General features: G+C 40.3%; 1 protein-coding gene and 1 long non-coding RNA gene across 4 annotated transcripts in view; one reads left to right on the forward strand and one right to left on the reverse strand.

Annotated features, from left to right (window-relative positions):
• The window catches only part of LOC121719365 (serine protease FAM111A-like), a 30,538-nt gene extending 21,523 nt beyond the window's left edge, over positions 1 to 9,015 (forward strand). For all 3 annotated transcript variants that reach the window (XM_042104872.1, XM_042104871.1, XM_042104873.1), the window contains 2 exons: positions 6,309 to 6,353; positions 6,452 to 9,015. In XM_042104872.1, coding sequence (XP_041960806.1) covers positions 6,309 to 6,353; positions 6,452 to 8,164 — 1,758 coding nt within the window. In that variant the 3' untranslated portion in view covers positions 8,165 to 9,015. The remainder of the gene's footprint in view (positions 1 to 6,308; positions 6,354 to 6,451) is intronic.
• Positions 9,016 to 11,014: 1,999 nt separating this feature from the next.
• On the reverse strand, positions 11,015 to 12,092 carry LOC121719369. Its single transcript, XR_006034255.1, has 3 exons — positions 11,840 to 12,092; positions 11,721 to 11,747; positions 11,015 to 11,348 (listed from the first exon to the last, which is right to left on the reverse strand). It is a non-coding gene; the product is annotated as an uncharacterized LOC121719369 (long non-coding RNA).
• Positions 12,093 to 16,066: the final 3,974 nt, after the last annotated feature.

Raw genomic sequence — 16,066 nt, forward strand, 5'->3', positions numbered from 1 at the left:
AGCTACTTCAGCCAAAAAAGTTTGAAATTGACCGCAGCCATCTTTAAGAAAATGGCGTTTCATGATTGTTCGTTTCCGGCACCAGCTAGAACTAGAAAAGCATTTCCTGAAGGAAATACAGTGCATGAAAATGCAAAAACAGCATGCTAACAATGTTAACTATGCTAACCATGTGACTTAGCCCAGTACATTAATAGTGACCCGAATTCGGGACAAATACAGTGCCCCCTACCTCCCCCCAACAACCCCCATGCATTTTTTTGCACCTTATCATGAACTACCATAGTCATGCTATATACCATTTTAAAGCTGAGAATCTCAAGAATCGATATATGTAAAGCTTTCCATGAATTAACATATATTTCGTGTGTAAAATATAAGTTTATCCCGATATATAACATATCAGAATACCCCCCTCCACCACCCCCCAAAGTTGCTGCGTTCATACTTTGTCACTTGTCTGTATGGCCGTACCAATAAGTTAGCCCAGCATGCTTGGTCTTGAAATTTTCGTAAGAATCCATAGATGTAAAATATCTACATTGTTTTATTGCCAATATATTGAGTAGTTGTACACGCCAGTACAAACAAAACAGATGCATACGAAAAGAAGCGAAGTAAAAACTTATTTTTCGCGGAAATCCATATATTTCGGTTCTACTTCCATTATTGTCGCTGGATTCACGGTACTCTGCGTGTTCACGAGGCTCTTCTGATTCCATCGATACCAATTACATGTCTGTAGGACCAATGAGAGTCGAGATAGATGCCATCAAAGCCAATGAGTCACGTAAGCGATGAATCTGACAACCAGTCTTTGAATGGCCATAGCGCTGCGTCTGATTGAGCCAATGAGATGGGACCTAGATGTCTGTGTAGCCAATGAGGAGAGCTTTCTTTAGACATGTGACACATCGTCACATTCTACTTCCTTGTCGGCTAAATTCAATGCGTAAAACAGATGCGTAAACATAGTCACCGAAGCAGTGTTTTGGAAGTGTTTTACTGAACAAGCAAGAGGCAGTTTTTGAAGGTTTTTGTTTGTAAAAACATGCCAAAAAGACAAGCAAAAACGAAACATGTTGAACCGGAGGACATCGATGATCTGGAGGAGCCGAAAGTAGTTTCTCCGAATGCGACTCCGAGGAGGAGCACAACTTTTTAGCTGGGAAGGACCCTGATTTCGAGCTGTGAGTATACTACTTATATCCATATACAGTTACAGATACATTTTCGTTTGCTTTTGTAATGTTTAGTGCATAGTTTTTAGGTGTTAGGTGAGAATGCAGTGTGTGTGTGTGTGTGTGTGTAAAAGAGAGTGCAGGGGGAGGTGTGAATAGTTCTGGTATCTGGGGGAGGGGAGTTAGGTGAGAATGCAGTGTGTGTGTGTGTGTTTGTGTAAAAAAGAGTGCAGGGGAGGTGTGACCTGAGTACACACATTTATATAATTTGTATAAGTTGTTGGGAAGGGTTTTCATATACTTTAGTGGGTCTGAGTCTAACTTCCATCTGTACAATTGTTTCAGTGACAGCAATGAAGACTGGGTCCCACCAAGCAAAACATCAAGAGCTAAGGATCCTGTGTCTGAGGAAGAGGAGCCGGTGGCTGAGACCAGTGGGACACAAAGAGGAAAGGGTGCTGCAAGAAGCAGGGGGAGAGGCAGAGGAAGAGGCAGAGGAAGGGGGAGATAATAATATTTACTATTTTTACCTTTGTTTCATTTTATAATACAAATGTTTGCTGCATTACCTTGTTTGTCATTTTTTCATGGAAATCTCAAAGGTGTTGGAGCAAAAGTAAGAGTTCCAGGTCAGATAATGCATCTCTAAATGTATGGCACAGCCACTGCAAAGCTCTCCAGGGATCACTCCATCATGAGACACAGACTGTAACCTTTCATTTGACACCAAGATCATGGTTCTGCATAAAGGGGTTCTTGTATAGGAAGAGTTTTAGTTTTGGGTAACCAAAGGTCCTTTTGGAGTCTCCAAATGGACACTTAGCAAAACGCATGTGTATGCCCACACAAATATGGGTCCCACACAGTCATACTTCATCCTATAAGGATCTACTTTGACATACAGATTCACAAGACCTGGTAGTGGGCCTCAGTGGTGTTTTCAAGAGAAAATAAGTGACCAAGAGGGCAGAATGTGGTCATTTCTAGAGATGTGCATAACCGCCTATAAAAAAAACTATCATTCTACCCTTTGCCACTCTCTGATAGTTCATCACACAGTCAATCTATTGGTACCAAAAAATTCTACAAGGCCTTAGCTTTCCAAAGAGGTCAGGCACTTGATTGTAAGTCAAAGTATGTGGCAACAGGGCCATTTTAAGTAGGCGGTGTGCAATTTCGAGGAAAAACTCCAAAATAGGGGCGGAAATGTATTGTTAGCTAACCTAGCTAATCATTTTTATTAGTTATGCTAACTATGCTAACTAGCATGCTAACATGCTAATTATGTTAACCATGTGACTTAGCTAACTTCGCTAATCATTTTTAATAGTTATGCTAACTATGCTAACTAACATGCTAGCATGCTAACTATGCTCACCATGTGACTTAGCTAACTTCGCTAATCACTTTTAGCAGTTATGCTAACTAGCATGCTAACATGTTAGCATGCTAATTATGCTAACCATATGACTTGGCTAACTTCGCTAATCATTTTTAGCAGTTATGCTAACTATGCTAACTAGCATGCTAACTATGTTAACCATGTTACTTAGCTAACTTAACTAATCATTTAAGTAGTTTTGCTAAAAATGCTAACTAGCATGCTAACATGCTAGCATGCTAACTATACTAACCATGTTAATTAGCTAACTTAGTTAATCATTTTTAGCAGTTTTGCTAAAAATGCTAACTAGCATGCTAACATGTTAGCATGCTAACTATGCTAACCATGTTACTTAGCTAACTTAGCTAACTAGATACAGTGGGTAGGAGTCATAGTTGATGACAAGTAACAGTTACAATGGCTGAACAGTTAAAAAGTTCAGCAGTTTAAAGGGTTAAATTGTTTAACAGTGAAATATTGTAGTGAGGACTTTTATTTTGAAACAGTTTTTGGCAGAGGAAGCAGTTGAACAGGATGTGTAGTCTTAATAGGGCCAGTTTGTATGCTTAAAGCCTGAGACTGGCAGTTGATCCAGGTGGCCCAAACACCTGCCATTCTAATTGCTTAACGGCCGTATTGTGATGTCATAATCATAATGTTAAGTCAATGGGGAAATTTTGATTAGTTTTTAATTAATAGTTTAAAAAGTATAAAAGTTACAAAGCTGAAAAATACATAGCACCCATGTCCTAAGTAAGACCTACGTAACATAGTTTGAATGAAGTTTCTACGTTAAACGGTTGAAGCTGCATTAAGTGCGTTAGAAGAAGAAGAAGAACTAGAAAACGCAATTCCAGGGAATTACCAGTGCATGAAAATGCAAAACATATGGTGTGAAATATATTGTTAAAACAGATGATGTGCTAATTGGCAACCAACATGATGAGGTTTAATATAGTTCAAATGACTGTACTAGGTAGATGAGGTTTAATATAGTTGGAATGACTGAACTAGGTAGATGAGGTTTAATATAGTTGGAATGACTGAACAGTTAAATAGGTGGATAGTTTATATAGTTAAATGATTTGCTTGGTAGATAAGGTTTAATATAGTTGGAATGATTGAACGGTTAAATAGGTGGATAATTTAAATAGTTAAATTATTTAGGTAGATAATTGACGATAACTGACAGTTGGAATGGCCCTAATGTTTGCTAGCAGTTATGCTACTATGTTATCAAAGATAATAATGTTAACCAAGTTTTTTTGCTAAAAATGCTAATTAGCATGCTAACTATGCTATCATGCTAACTATGTTACTTAGCTAATAATTTTTAACAGTTTTGCTAACTATGCTAACTAGCATGCTAACATGCTAGCATGCTAACTATGCTAACCATGTTACTTAGCTAATCATTTTTAACAGTTTTGCTAAAAATGCTAACTAGCATGCTAACATGCTAGCATGCTAACATGCTAGCATGCTAACTATGCTAACCATGCTAACTAGCTACAGTGGGTAGGAGTCATAGTTGATGACAAGTAACAGTTACAATGGCTGAACAGTTAAAAAGTTCAGTAGTTTAAAGGGTTAAATTGTTTAACAGTGAAATATTGTGGTGAGGACTTTTATTTTGAAACAGTTTTTGGCAGAGGAAGCAGTTGAACAGGATGTGTAGTCTTAATAGGGCCAGTTTGTATGCTTAAAGCCTGAGACTGGCAGTTGATCCAGGTGGCCCGAACACCTGCCATAGGATTCTAATTGCTTAACGGCCGTATTGTGATGTCATAATCATAATGTTAAGTCTATGGGGAAATTTTGAGTAGTTTTTAATTGTTTAAGGACTAAACTCTAATCATGCCCAACAGACTCTACTTCCTATGTTTTATCAGGACAGCTTTGGCTGCAGCAGCAGCAGTACACCGCCAGAGGGAGCTAGAGCCTCTCAGATGAGCTCTCACTGTGAAATAGCTGTGGACTCTTGAGTTGTTTAGATAGATAGATAGATAGATAGAGCCATCCTATATCATTGAAATGGAATGAATCGACCCATTCACTTCGCTTAATCCAAGGGGCGGGCAGATAATTGTCTTTCAAACTGACTAGGCATGCAATAGCCCAGCGCTACGACCATATCCGTATCCAGTCGGCAAAACGGCAAATACATCCTTCTTTGAAAAGAATGACTTAAATGCATTGTGTTGCTCAACTTTCAAAGAAAAGCACAAGTCCAACTCCTCCAAAGTTGACGCCAACGCCGATTCAAACAACCGCTCTTCGTTCGCCATAGCGTCCACGTCATCAGCCAATAGAAATCCCTATAGTTTGCTACTAGACGTACAGGCTGAGCAAATTAATTTGCCGCCGCTAGGGTGCGTCTAGATTTCTAGGCTACCTGTTACCCAAAAAGGAGAAAAATATGGGAGCAGAAGGTCAAAAGACAAAACTGGAGAGCAAATAATTACTCAATATTGTGTGAGGTAAATGTCAAATTCTCTCTTCGACATCCATAGTGACTCACAGTGTTCAAGATTTGAACCCGGCCATTTACAATGAGACATGGCTAACCACTAGTCCAGCACATCCCAACTGAACTAAATATCTTATGGTCACACAAAGAAAATAGCTTCTGTGACAGTGTAATGTTAAGTCATTTTAGAGCTACTCAGACTACTGTGTAGAAGGCGGGAGGTGTTATCCATGATTGGTTAGCCTTTGTTGACAGGATAGTGAAGACAAGAGAATAAGTGGAAGAGAGATGGAGAGTGGACTCAGGAAATGATCACAGGCCTAGTATGGTATGGGACACCGAAGCTAGCACTGCACTACGGCTCCCGCTGATGCTGTCTATGTTTGCAAGGGGTTGTGACAGCATCCTCCTCCACATGACTGTAAGCAGATTGTTCAGCACCACCCCTTGGATTGAGTTAGCCCTCTGAATAAGTGTGTTGAGTCTACTTGCAGGTTTTTGCCCCAGCAGACCAGTGTAGAAAATGCCACTGATCAGCAGACTCATAAAACCTGTGCAGCATGGTGAATCTGTCTCCCCATTTTGTAGCCTAGGTAGAGGCCATTTGGTATTTGTTAGATTTTCTGCAGCGCCCTCCACACTTATTGGCACCCCTGATAAAGTTGAGTAAAAAGCATAATGTACAATTATCTTTTTGTCAATTCATCTTAGTCTCACAATGAACACAATGATCAAACCCAATTGAAGGAAATGCATTGAGAAAAAAAATCTTGTAACATAATTGTCAACATTGAACATTGAAAATAAGGGAGATTTCCCTGATTTCTCACCCAAAATACGGCAAAAATGTCAACATTCGTCTTTCTATTGCTATCCCTCTGCTGATATCAAGAATTCAGACTACAAAACTGCTGCAGCAACTAAACGAGGTGTGAAGCTATAGGTCTGTTACTTTGCTTACAGATTGACGTCAAATTGTGCTCTTAAATAGGCTAACATCACTCTAAGGTCACCTTCAAGCAAGCAGAATGATGCTTCGAAAATATCTGTTTCACTGGAAGGGCAAGGGGGTAGCATCAGGACAGCAGTACAGAGACTGACAGGTCCGATGGTAGGGCTAATGTTATGAGAGTATTAAAATATGGGATATTTTAGGGGAAAATATTAAAATGGGAAGACAGCAGGGAAAAGTTATAATACGTGAGAAACCCGGACAACCCTTTAATAGAGTTCCATAATGTCAATGAATATAATTTTTTTTCTGTTTGTGCAGATTGCTCCACGTAGTCTAGTGAAAGTCAAGAAGGAGAATGCTGAGGTGCGTAAAGTATGATACATTACATACACACACAACATGCTTTGCTTTAGTACAACAAAGGCACCTAACTTCCATTGTATCACTCTGATTTCATGCAGGACCATCATCCACATCAAATCATAGTGAAGTTTCAGCCACCTTCAGGTCCCGAAAAACAGACCATTGACTGTTGTCAACTCAACACAGTGCTGGAGGCTATAAAATCAAATGATAAAGTAAATGAAATGATTAAGTGTGCAGATGAGAATATTATCATTCAGATGGGTAGCGAGGATAAGAAATATATTGTTGCAACACATTTCCCTTGTTCTTGCATTAAGAATAATGAGTGTCTGACCATATCATGTAAATCAGAGGCGGTTGAGAAGGCTCCAGACCAACATGACAAAACTATATACCCCGAAGACAGATATTCTGTCTTCTACATTGATAAACTGGGAGGGCTAAACACAAAACAAAAGGTGCTTTTTAGAAGCACATGTGTCAAAGAATACAAGTATCTCTGTGTGTACGGAGAGAAAGAGTGGACAGTGGAGGAGGCTCTGAGAAGAGATGGTCGCTTCATTGATGACCTGGGCGACTTCAGCCTGTCCAACAATGAGGATGCAGAGTGCCTAACGTACCGCACACAAACGGTTGTCAACTTGAACCAGAAAGAGTTTAAGATACGTCTTCCCAGAAAGAAAAAAACAAATAAAGAAAATGCAGGAAATCCATCACTTAATTCACAAAGCATACGTGAACCAAGGTCAGTCACAGATGTAGCACATCAGAGGGGAATCAGTGTAAAAACAGCAGTAGAAAAGGGAGACCGCAGCATTGAGGAGATTTATGAGGAACTGCGTAAGCAGTTTCCATATCTAAAACAATGTCTGGAGAGTAGATTATCTAGTGATTCTTATCAGAAAGCACTGGACCTAAGGAAGGAGAATTTTGGAAAGATCCAACAGTCTTTTAGTGAGGTCCACAGAGTCCGGATGCTGCTCAAACTGGGCGCGTCAGTTGGCAAAATCATTGTTAAGAATGTTTGTTACGCAACATGCTTTGTCCTGTTTGACAGCCTTGTTCTGACTAATGCACATTTGTTTAAACATCATTTTGAAGGCAAAGAACTACATAATATAGAGGTGTTTGTTCTTTTTAACTATGAGGATCCCCAGCCGAGTACAAATTTCCAGTGCTTTACTTGCGTGAATACATTGGTTGACATTGATGTCAAGCTAGATTATGCGATACTGGAGTTCGACCCTCAGAACGAAGAGGGACCAACAGGGCTCCTGAAGAATTTCGGTAAAATGCCTCAGACTGGTGAAGCCTGTATTATTGGTCACCCAGCAGGAGAAGTGAAAAAAATGGACCCTACATTTATCATTGCGAAAGAAAAGCGAGCAGACGCTGTTAATGCTCATTTAGATCAGTACAAAGGCACCATGTTCATTCTCCTATCAATCAGTCAAACTCTCAAAAACAAAGGCATTGAAAACATAATGATGGATACACATGATCCAGAAATTGTGACCTACAACACTTTCATGTACCATGGCTCCTCTGGATCCCCAGTGTTTGATACTTTTGGGAAAGTTTTTGGTTTGCACACTGCAGGATTTACCTATGGGTTTCCAAATCACGAAGAGAGTGTGATTGAATGTGCCCATTCTCTTCTTGAAATATTTGAAAGGTTTGTCAGGAATCTGAAGGGAGATGGAAATTTGGAGCTACTGGAAAAAGTTGAGAAAGCAGCAAAGGGAAACAAGCTCCTAGAAGATGTACTCGAGGCAGCAGATTACAATGAGCCAATGGACATAAGATAGTTATTCAGATCAGAGAAGTGGCATACCACATCTGACTAGATATTGACAGTAATTTAAACTTTGAGTGTCACAAAACTTGTGCAGTCGTGTTTTATCATCAAAAAACTATTTGTTTCTATTTCAAAACCCCATTTCCATTTAATATGCCCGTATATCACCATGCTTGAATTAATGCAATAGCTTTTTTTACCTGCCTGAACCAAAACTCTATTCATTGACTCAGCTGCCAGGCTTCTTAAAATTAGGCCTGATCATATCATTCCTGTTTTAGCCTCTATACTGGCTCCCAGTTTATTTTAATAGATTTTAGGATTTACTCTTTACTTTTTAGGATTTTCATGGCAGTGTGGTAGAAATTACTAACAAATCTTATGCAATAGAAGTGATTACTAATAAGTTTATATGTAATAGAAGTGATTACTAATAGTTTATATGTATTAGAATTGATGCTTTTCTATAGATTCAATACTGTGCATCAACTTTGCTTTGTCTGTCATTTGCTCTCCCCATGTCACGACTTTCTTCATCTCACGAGTTAAGGGTATTTATTCTGCCTGAGGCAGCAATATTAGGAATATCTTGACAGGGAATAGACAATGGCAAGAAAATGCTGAAGGATGTATATGTATCAACAAATTATCTTACTTGGAGTAGCCACATGACTTGCGTATGGCGTATGGATCACATGCTATGTCTAAGAAGTGTCCATGTATTGTTGTATTTCTGCATGTATGAGTTTTGGAAAAGAACATTGTACTCATGTGATTTGTATTACCACAATGTATCTAACGTGAGAGAACTTTGAGTAGTGTTATCGTGGTATCGTGAATAAACCTGCAGTGTTTTTCTCACACCTGAGTGTGCCTGGAGATTTTTGACCACTGCTCTCCCGTTTCATATCTTTGGCTTCTTGCACCTTATGCACCAGTACATTTTTTTAGATCCATTGGGCCAATGGATCTTTGTTACAGAAAGTGATGTTATATCAATCATTTGAATTATTGTTGTTTTGTGTTGCATTGTTTTGAATATCAGCCATTTATTTCATTTATGGACCACAATGTGGAAGTCGGGTTATTTTTCAATCTGATCATGTGGTATAGGGTTCAGAAAGATCTTGGAACCTAGTGAATGCATGAAATGCAGCTTTTTAAATTAGTTCTGCATTTTGTAAACATCATCCAAGTTTGTACACTGAAAGGAGAATAATTTCTGACAGAGCTCTGTTCAAGCATGTGGTATGTCTTAGGAAACATGTGTCATGACTGGCATTGCCATTGTGTTTTTAGAAATTGAGTTTAATGGCAAGCAGTTTGTCTTAAACTATCAGTTAAATAACAGGCTTGGCATGAGCTTTGACCAAATCTACTGATGGGGAGAGGTCCAATCATATCACATTTGATTCTAAATCACACACATTAACACATGTTTGTCTTACTGTTGTATTTACTTGTGATGTTACTCATGAATTGAACTTGCGTAGCAGTCGGCAGTATGTCTTAAAGACCTTGCGAAATGTTCACATTCTCTTACAAACGAACTGACGATGCCATTGTCCTGCTGCATTCTGTGAAGTGTTTGTTGAAGCCATATGCATGTATGTATATGTATATATATCTATGTGGGCACCGCTATTTGAGAAAAGTAAATTTGAATGTGGCCAAAACATTTAATTGTAAGTGCTGGTCTTTTAACCAGATTAATGTCAGTTCACCGAAATGTAATGTTAACCGTTGATCAATGTTTTGTCAGGTCTGTGTTGTCTGGGGTCAATATTCACATGGTCCTGAACATTAAGATATAACAAGAACAGCAGACAGGTTTCAATTAAACCTTTTGTAGTATACACAAGCAAGAAGTGTTTATTAATACATTACTTTGGGTGAAGCAATCTGATAGTTACAAGATTAAACAGCATGGACATACTTTAGCTAGATACTTTCTCAATTCTAGGCCTTGTGCAATATGGCTTCTAAGCTCAATCAGAATCAACTTAATTAGAGTTGTCCCTCATATCAAACAGACCCAGTGGTCAGTGGTATAAGTACTAGTCCAAACAAAGACATGTGTAGGTCACTGTATTTAACAAAGTATGGACTTGACATGTATGATGGTTTCAACAGTGTAAATTATATATTTGGTAAGTTTAAGATGAATGTAAGAATTGAAAAGTGTCAATTGGAAATTGGAAAGTGTTTTGGAAAGTGAATAAATATTTTCATATATGCGCACATATATTGTGTCTTCATCTCACTGTTAGCTACATCAGAGTACTTACTTTGAACACAAGCTGATGAACGTACATGGAGATGCACAAAATTCCTTGAATTTCCCCTTGGGGATCAATGAAGTATCTATCTATCTACGTAAAATAAGACGCAAAAGTATCTGAACAAGTGAAGCCTCTGTTGCACTGTGTGAATCAGACACAACCCCTCTCAGCAAGATTGATCATAAATGTATCAGCTGCTGTAAAACAAGGTCACATGAGCAAACTGACCTTGCATCTGGTGTAACTGGCCCTCAGAACAAGTCAAACATAAAACAACTCCAACAATTTAACTATTGTCTTGATTACTTCAAAAACGTTTCTCACAAAAACACGCAGAAACCCAAACAATTAACACATACTCCTATAACTCCTAGTATAGATAATTCAGTCTAAATTATCACATGATCACATATCTACCAAAACGTATTATAGACATGGTTACATCACACAGATTTTGAATTCAATTATTTTTTTCTATATTTATCTATGCAGAAGCAAGAATATTATACGTAATATGTATACGCATTCTGCGTTGACGTTGAAAATAGATGCTGTTGCTCACTGCATTTGTATCTAGCCAATGACTAGGGCCCATTCATATGGCTTGCAGAAAATTATCTTATGTGATTAAAAAAGAACTGCTAAATAGGCTTGCTGCAAATTGCTATTCCTGAATAACTGCACATACCTTCCTTCATATTATACTGTACATTCCCAGAACAAAGCCTGCACACATTTTAGAAGTACTTTTCAATTGGCGAATTGAAGTGATGGCAAGGCACCATAACAGAGAGTGGCCATCATGTGAGCTTAGCCTGTCATTTTCCACGCCGAGATGGAGTACTACTGTAGCTGGCCGAGATGGTCCAGAGGACTTGGTAGGCGGCTGTCTGTGTGCCTTCTTTCCATGATCTAGAGGCAGTAACAGGAAAGACATATAAATATCTGGTTCAGACAGGATAGAAATATCTGGTTCAGCCTGAACCACAAAGCTATCTAATCATGCCCTGCTGTGGTTACAAAATTCCACCTGGAAGACAAATAGTTACAGCCTTGATTTTGTGTGATTATAGTGGCAACAACGCAAATCAATTAGGCTGCAGATGGAAATCCCTTTCAGTGGGTCCAGCCTAATTGTCAATGCTGCTGATTGGTAGATTACTGGCATGTCAATTCAGGTTTGGGATAAAAGCGTCTGCCAAATGACTAACTGTGATGTAATGTAATGTAAATGCCATTTTATTACCAAACACCTCAGAGAACAGATCTACAGACCTACAGTACCTTTGTCATGATGGTGGTGCTCTGATTCTGCAAAATATCCAAACAGAAAAGCCATTTAAGAATAAGCAATGAGTATTAAAAAATTAATAATCAAAACATGCAAGATGACATGGTCTTACTTTCTGCCTTTTGCCATTTGCTTGCATCTGGCTTCTTGTCTGAAGTAGTAAAAAAGGAATATTCAGACTATTGCAATCAAACCTATTAACGTGAACACAGAAACTTCATATTCTCCTACATAACAATAACATTCCACATTCCAAAATGTTCACGTTTGACCTATCTTCTTCATTTTGTTACTAGATACTCACATTTCATCACAATCTTTTATACTTACTGCTGACTTCTAGCCTAGAAATCTAGACGCACCCTAGCGGCCAGGGCTAGTCTAGCAACTCTCCGTTGGCTTGTGAGCTTGAAAAATTAAACTTCTATCAGGCCAATCAAATCATGTATAGAGTTGTTAGGCAGGCTTAACATAATGATTGAGTTGGCAGAGTTGCAACAGTTTGGCTTGAATTCCCTGCTACTTGAAAACAAAGAAGATGGATGTTGCTGTTGGCGAACAGTGTGACACGAGTTAAGTTTTTTTTAAGTTGGCAAAAGTTTGAACTAGCCAACTATTAGAATTATTAGAAAGGCATGACAAATATGTTGTCAATTGACATCATAAAACGAATTGTATGCTCAAACACATATTTATTTATTGTGGGAGGAAGTTACATTACACATATTTTCTGTCTGATATTAGTTTCACAACATCTAGAGAGAGGTATGGTGGTGTCATGTTCAGACATATTATGAAAGATGGCTGTGAACACACACACACACACACACACACACACACACACACACACCAGTTTTCTGCTGGTACACTCAGAATTTTGTCCAGTAGCTGCTTGATGGCAACAGCAAGGATACAAGGATACAAGGATACAAGGAAGTTTATTGTCACATGCATATAGTTACTGGAAGTAAGAAATGCAGTGAAATTATGTCTGGTGTCAGCCTATTTGTGCATTAATGGGGGGGGGGGGGGGGGGGGTAAAAAGTGCAGTAGAAGAGGGGTTTAGTAGATTAAGTGGCAAGGGCTGCATAAAAAAGGTGGGGGAGGATTGGGATTGGGTGGGGGGCACCAACAAGGAGCACCCAAGAGCAACAGGGGCAAGGAAAAACTCCCTTACCAAGGAAGAAACCTTGGGCAGATCCTCGGCTCAAGGGGCTAACCCAACTGCCAGGGGTCTTGGTGTGTGTGTTGGGGGGATGACAGGGGAGATGGGATAGTGTGCTGTGTATGTGGGGAGAGGGCAGTGTGCAATATGTGTGTTGGAGAAGCTTCCTCATGAGACAATGTGCTGTGTATTGGGGGGGGGGGGGGGGCAGTGTGCTGTAAGTATGTTGGGGATGTGTGTTGGAGAAGCTTCCTGATGAAATAATGTGCTGTGTATGTAGGGGGGGGGGGGGGGGGGGGCAGGGACTTACTATTGCAAGCAGGGGCGTGGGCAGTGTGCAGCAAGTATGTAGAGGAGGCTTACTGTAGCAAGCAGTGTGCTCTATGTATGTGAAGTGATGACAGTGATGATGTAAGTGTGTGTGTTGGGGGGGGGGGGAGGGGGGGGGCAGGGACTTACTATTGCAAGTAGAGTACTGTATGTAATGTATGTGAGTGATGACAGTGAAGATGTGTGTGTGGGCGGGAGGGGAGTGGAGCAGTGACTGTGTGTGTGTGTGTGTAGTGTGTGTAGTGTGCGTGTGGGTAGGTGGGGGCAGTGTGCTGTAAGTATGTAGAGGATGTGTGTTGGCGAAGATCCTGAAGACAATGTGCTGTGTATGTTGGGGGTGGGGGGGGGGGGGGTGGGCAGTGTGCAGCAAGTATGTAGAGGAGGCTTACTGTAGCAAGCAGTGTGCTCTATGTATGTGAAGTGATGACAGTGATGATGTAAGTGTGTGTGTTGGGGGGGGGGGCAGGGACTTACTATTGCAAGCAGTGTGCTGTATGTATGTGAAGTGATGACAGTGATGATGTAAGTGTGTGTGTTGGGGTGGGGGGTGGGGGGGGGGGCAGAAAGGCTAGGCAATCAAGGACATGGGTAGATGGAGGAGAAATCAAAAATAATAAATAAAAAGTGTGCAAAATTTGGAGAAAGTCAGATATGTGTGTGTGTGTGTGTGTGTGTGTGTTTTGACGTGTGATGAAATAAGAAAATAAATAAAAGGTCTGTAGCATAGGGAGAGGGATGTAAAAGTGCTAAAAGTCTAGTAGGTGTGTGTGGGTGTGGGTGTGGGTGTGGGGGGGGTCATGAGTGCTGAGGAGTGAATGAGTGCAAAGTCAGTATAGTGTGAGTTCAGAGTTGGGAAATGTTTGAGAGTGCTGAGGAGTGAATGTGTGCAAAGTCAGCATAGTGTGAGTTCAGAGTTCGGATGGCCTGGGGATAAAAACTTCTCCTGAGTCTCTCAGTTCTGGCTTTGTGACTACATAGGCGTCTTCTTGATTTCAGCAGTAGGAATAATCCATTGTTAGGATGAGAAGAGTCCTTCAGAATCTTTTGGGCTCTTAGGAGTACTCTTCTGGAATAGATATCTTGTAGAGCAGTGAGTTGAGTTCTTATAGTACGTTCAGCTGAGCGCACTACTCTCTGCAGAGTACTACAATCTCTAACTGTGGAGTTCCCATACCAGGTGATGATGCTACCAGTTAGAACACTCTCAACCGCTGAAGTTTAGAAGGCCTTCATGATGGATGTAGAAACTTTGAATTTCCTTAGCTGACGAAGGAAGTAGAGTCGTTGTCTGGACTTCTTCAGAACATATTGAGTGTTAACAGTCCATGTTAAGTCTTCAGTAATGTGGACACCAAGGTATTTAAAACTTGTGACTCTCTCTACAGGTTGCCCGCTGATCATTAGTGGGGTGTAACTGTAGTTCTGCTGCTGCCTTCTGTAATCCACTACCATTTCCTTGGTTTTATTGATATTCAGTGTCAAGCTGTTAGATTGACACCACTGTGCCACCTCATCAACCTGATCCAAGTAGAGCTGTTCATTGTTGTTACTAATCAGGCCCAAGATCACTGTGTCATCTGCAAACTTGAAGATGGAGGTATGACTACTGTTGGCTTTGCAGTCATGTGTGTAGATGTTGTACAGCAGTTGACTCAAAACACAGCCTTGGGGAGCACCAGTGCTGATGGTTAATGAGTCAGATGTCAGACCCCCCACTCTAACCACTTGTGAACGGTTGGTGAGGAAGTCAAATATCCAGTGACACAGGGTGGTGTTCAGTCCTAAGGCCTTCATCTTTGTGACCAAGGTGAGAGATACTATTGTGTTGAATGCTGAACTAAAGTCAATGAACAGCATCCTCACATAATTCCCATTCCCCTCCTCTAGGTGAGTTAAGGTGGTGTGCATGAGGTTTGAGATGGCATCCTCTGTAGACCTGTTGGCTCTGTAAGCAAATTGGAGGGGGTCGAAGGAGGCAGGGAGGGATGAGCAGATAATGTTTTTCACAAGCTTCTCAAAACACTTCATCACTGTAGACGTCAGGGCTACTGGGCGGTAGTCATTCAGACATGATGGACTTTTGTTTTTCGGTACTGGAACAATAACAGACTGCTTGAGGCAAGTAGGAACTGGGCTTTCCAAGAGCGAGCAGAATTACCCAGCACATAAATTGGAATTTCTTGCACTTAAATGGGCTATAACGGATAAATTTCATGATTACATTTACGGTGCTAAATTTAAAGTTTTGACTGATAATAACCCCCTAACGTATGTATTAACTAGTGCAAAATTGGATGCCACAAGTCATAGATGGCTCGCTTCTATGTCCCTTTATAATTTTGATATTCATTATAAGTCTGGTTTGCGCAACACTGATGCTGATGGTCTCTCTCGTCTTCCCCACTCTGCCTATCCAGATGATGATGAGTCTCAGGAGCAGGATAGAAAAATAGCCCAGCTGCTGGAACGCATTACTTTAGCTCCAGAAGAATTTCAGTTCCTTAGTGGCCATGCCATGAGTGCTTTGTGTTTGCGCTACGGTGTTCAGGTCCTTGCTGTGTCTGAGGGGGAAGAAGGTGAAAATGATTCGTTCGTAGACAATGTTGTCCCGGCGGTAGAGACCCTCCTCTGCAATGACAGTGCCATTCCTCCCTGGGTTGTCTGTCGAGGACTGGTGGCGTTTGCAAAGGGAGGATCAGAGTCTGTGTCGTATCATGGATATTCTGGCCAATGATGTTCAAGATGTGGATAGGTCACTGGTATGTAGTAGTAACATTATATATATTGTATGTAGTAGTAACATTATAATAGTAGAAATAATAATATAGATATATGCAGTGTATT

The sequence above is a fragment of the Alosa sapidissima genome, chromosome 9 (assembly GCF_018492685.1).
Source record: "Alosa sapidissima isolate fAloSap1 chromosome 9, fAloSap1.pri, whole genome shotgun sequence".
In the NCBI taxonomy this organism is placed as follows: Eukaryota; Metazoa; Chordata; class Actinopteri; order Clupeiformes; family Clupeidae; genus Alosa; species Alosa sapidissima.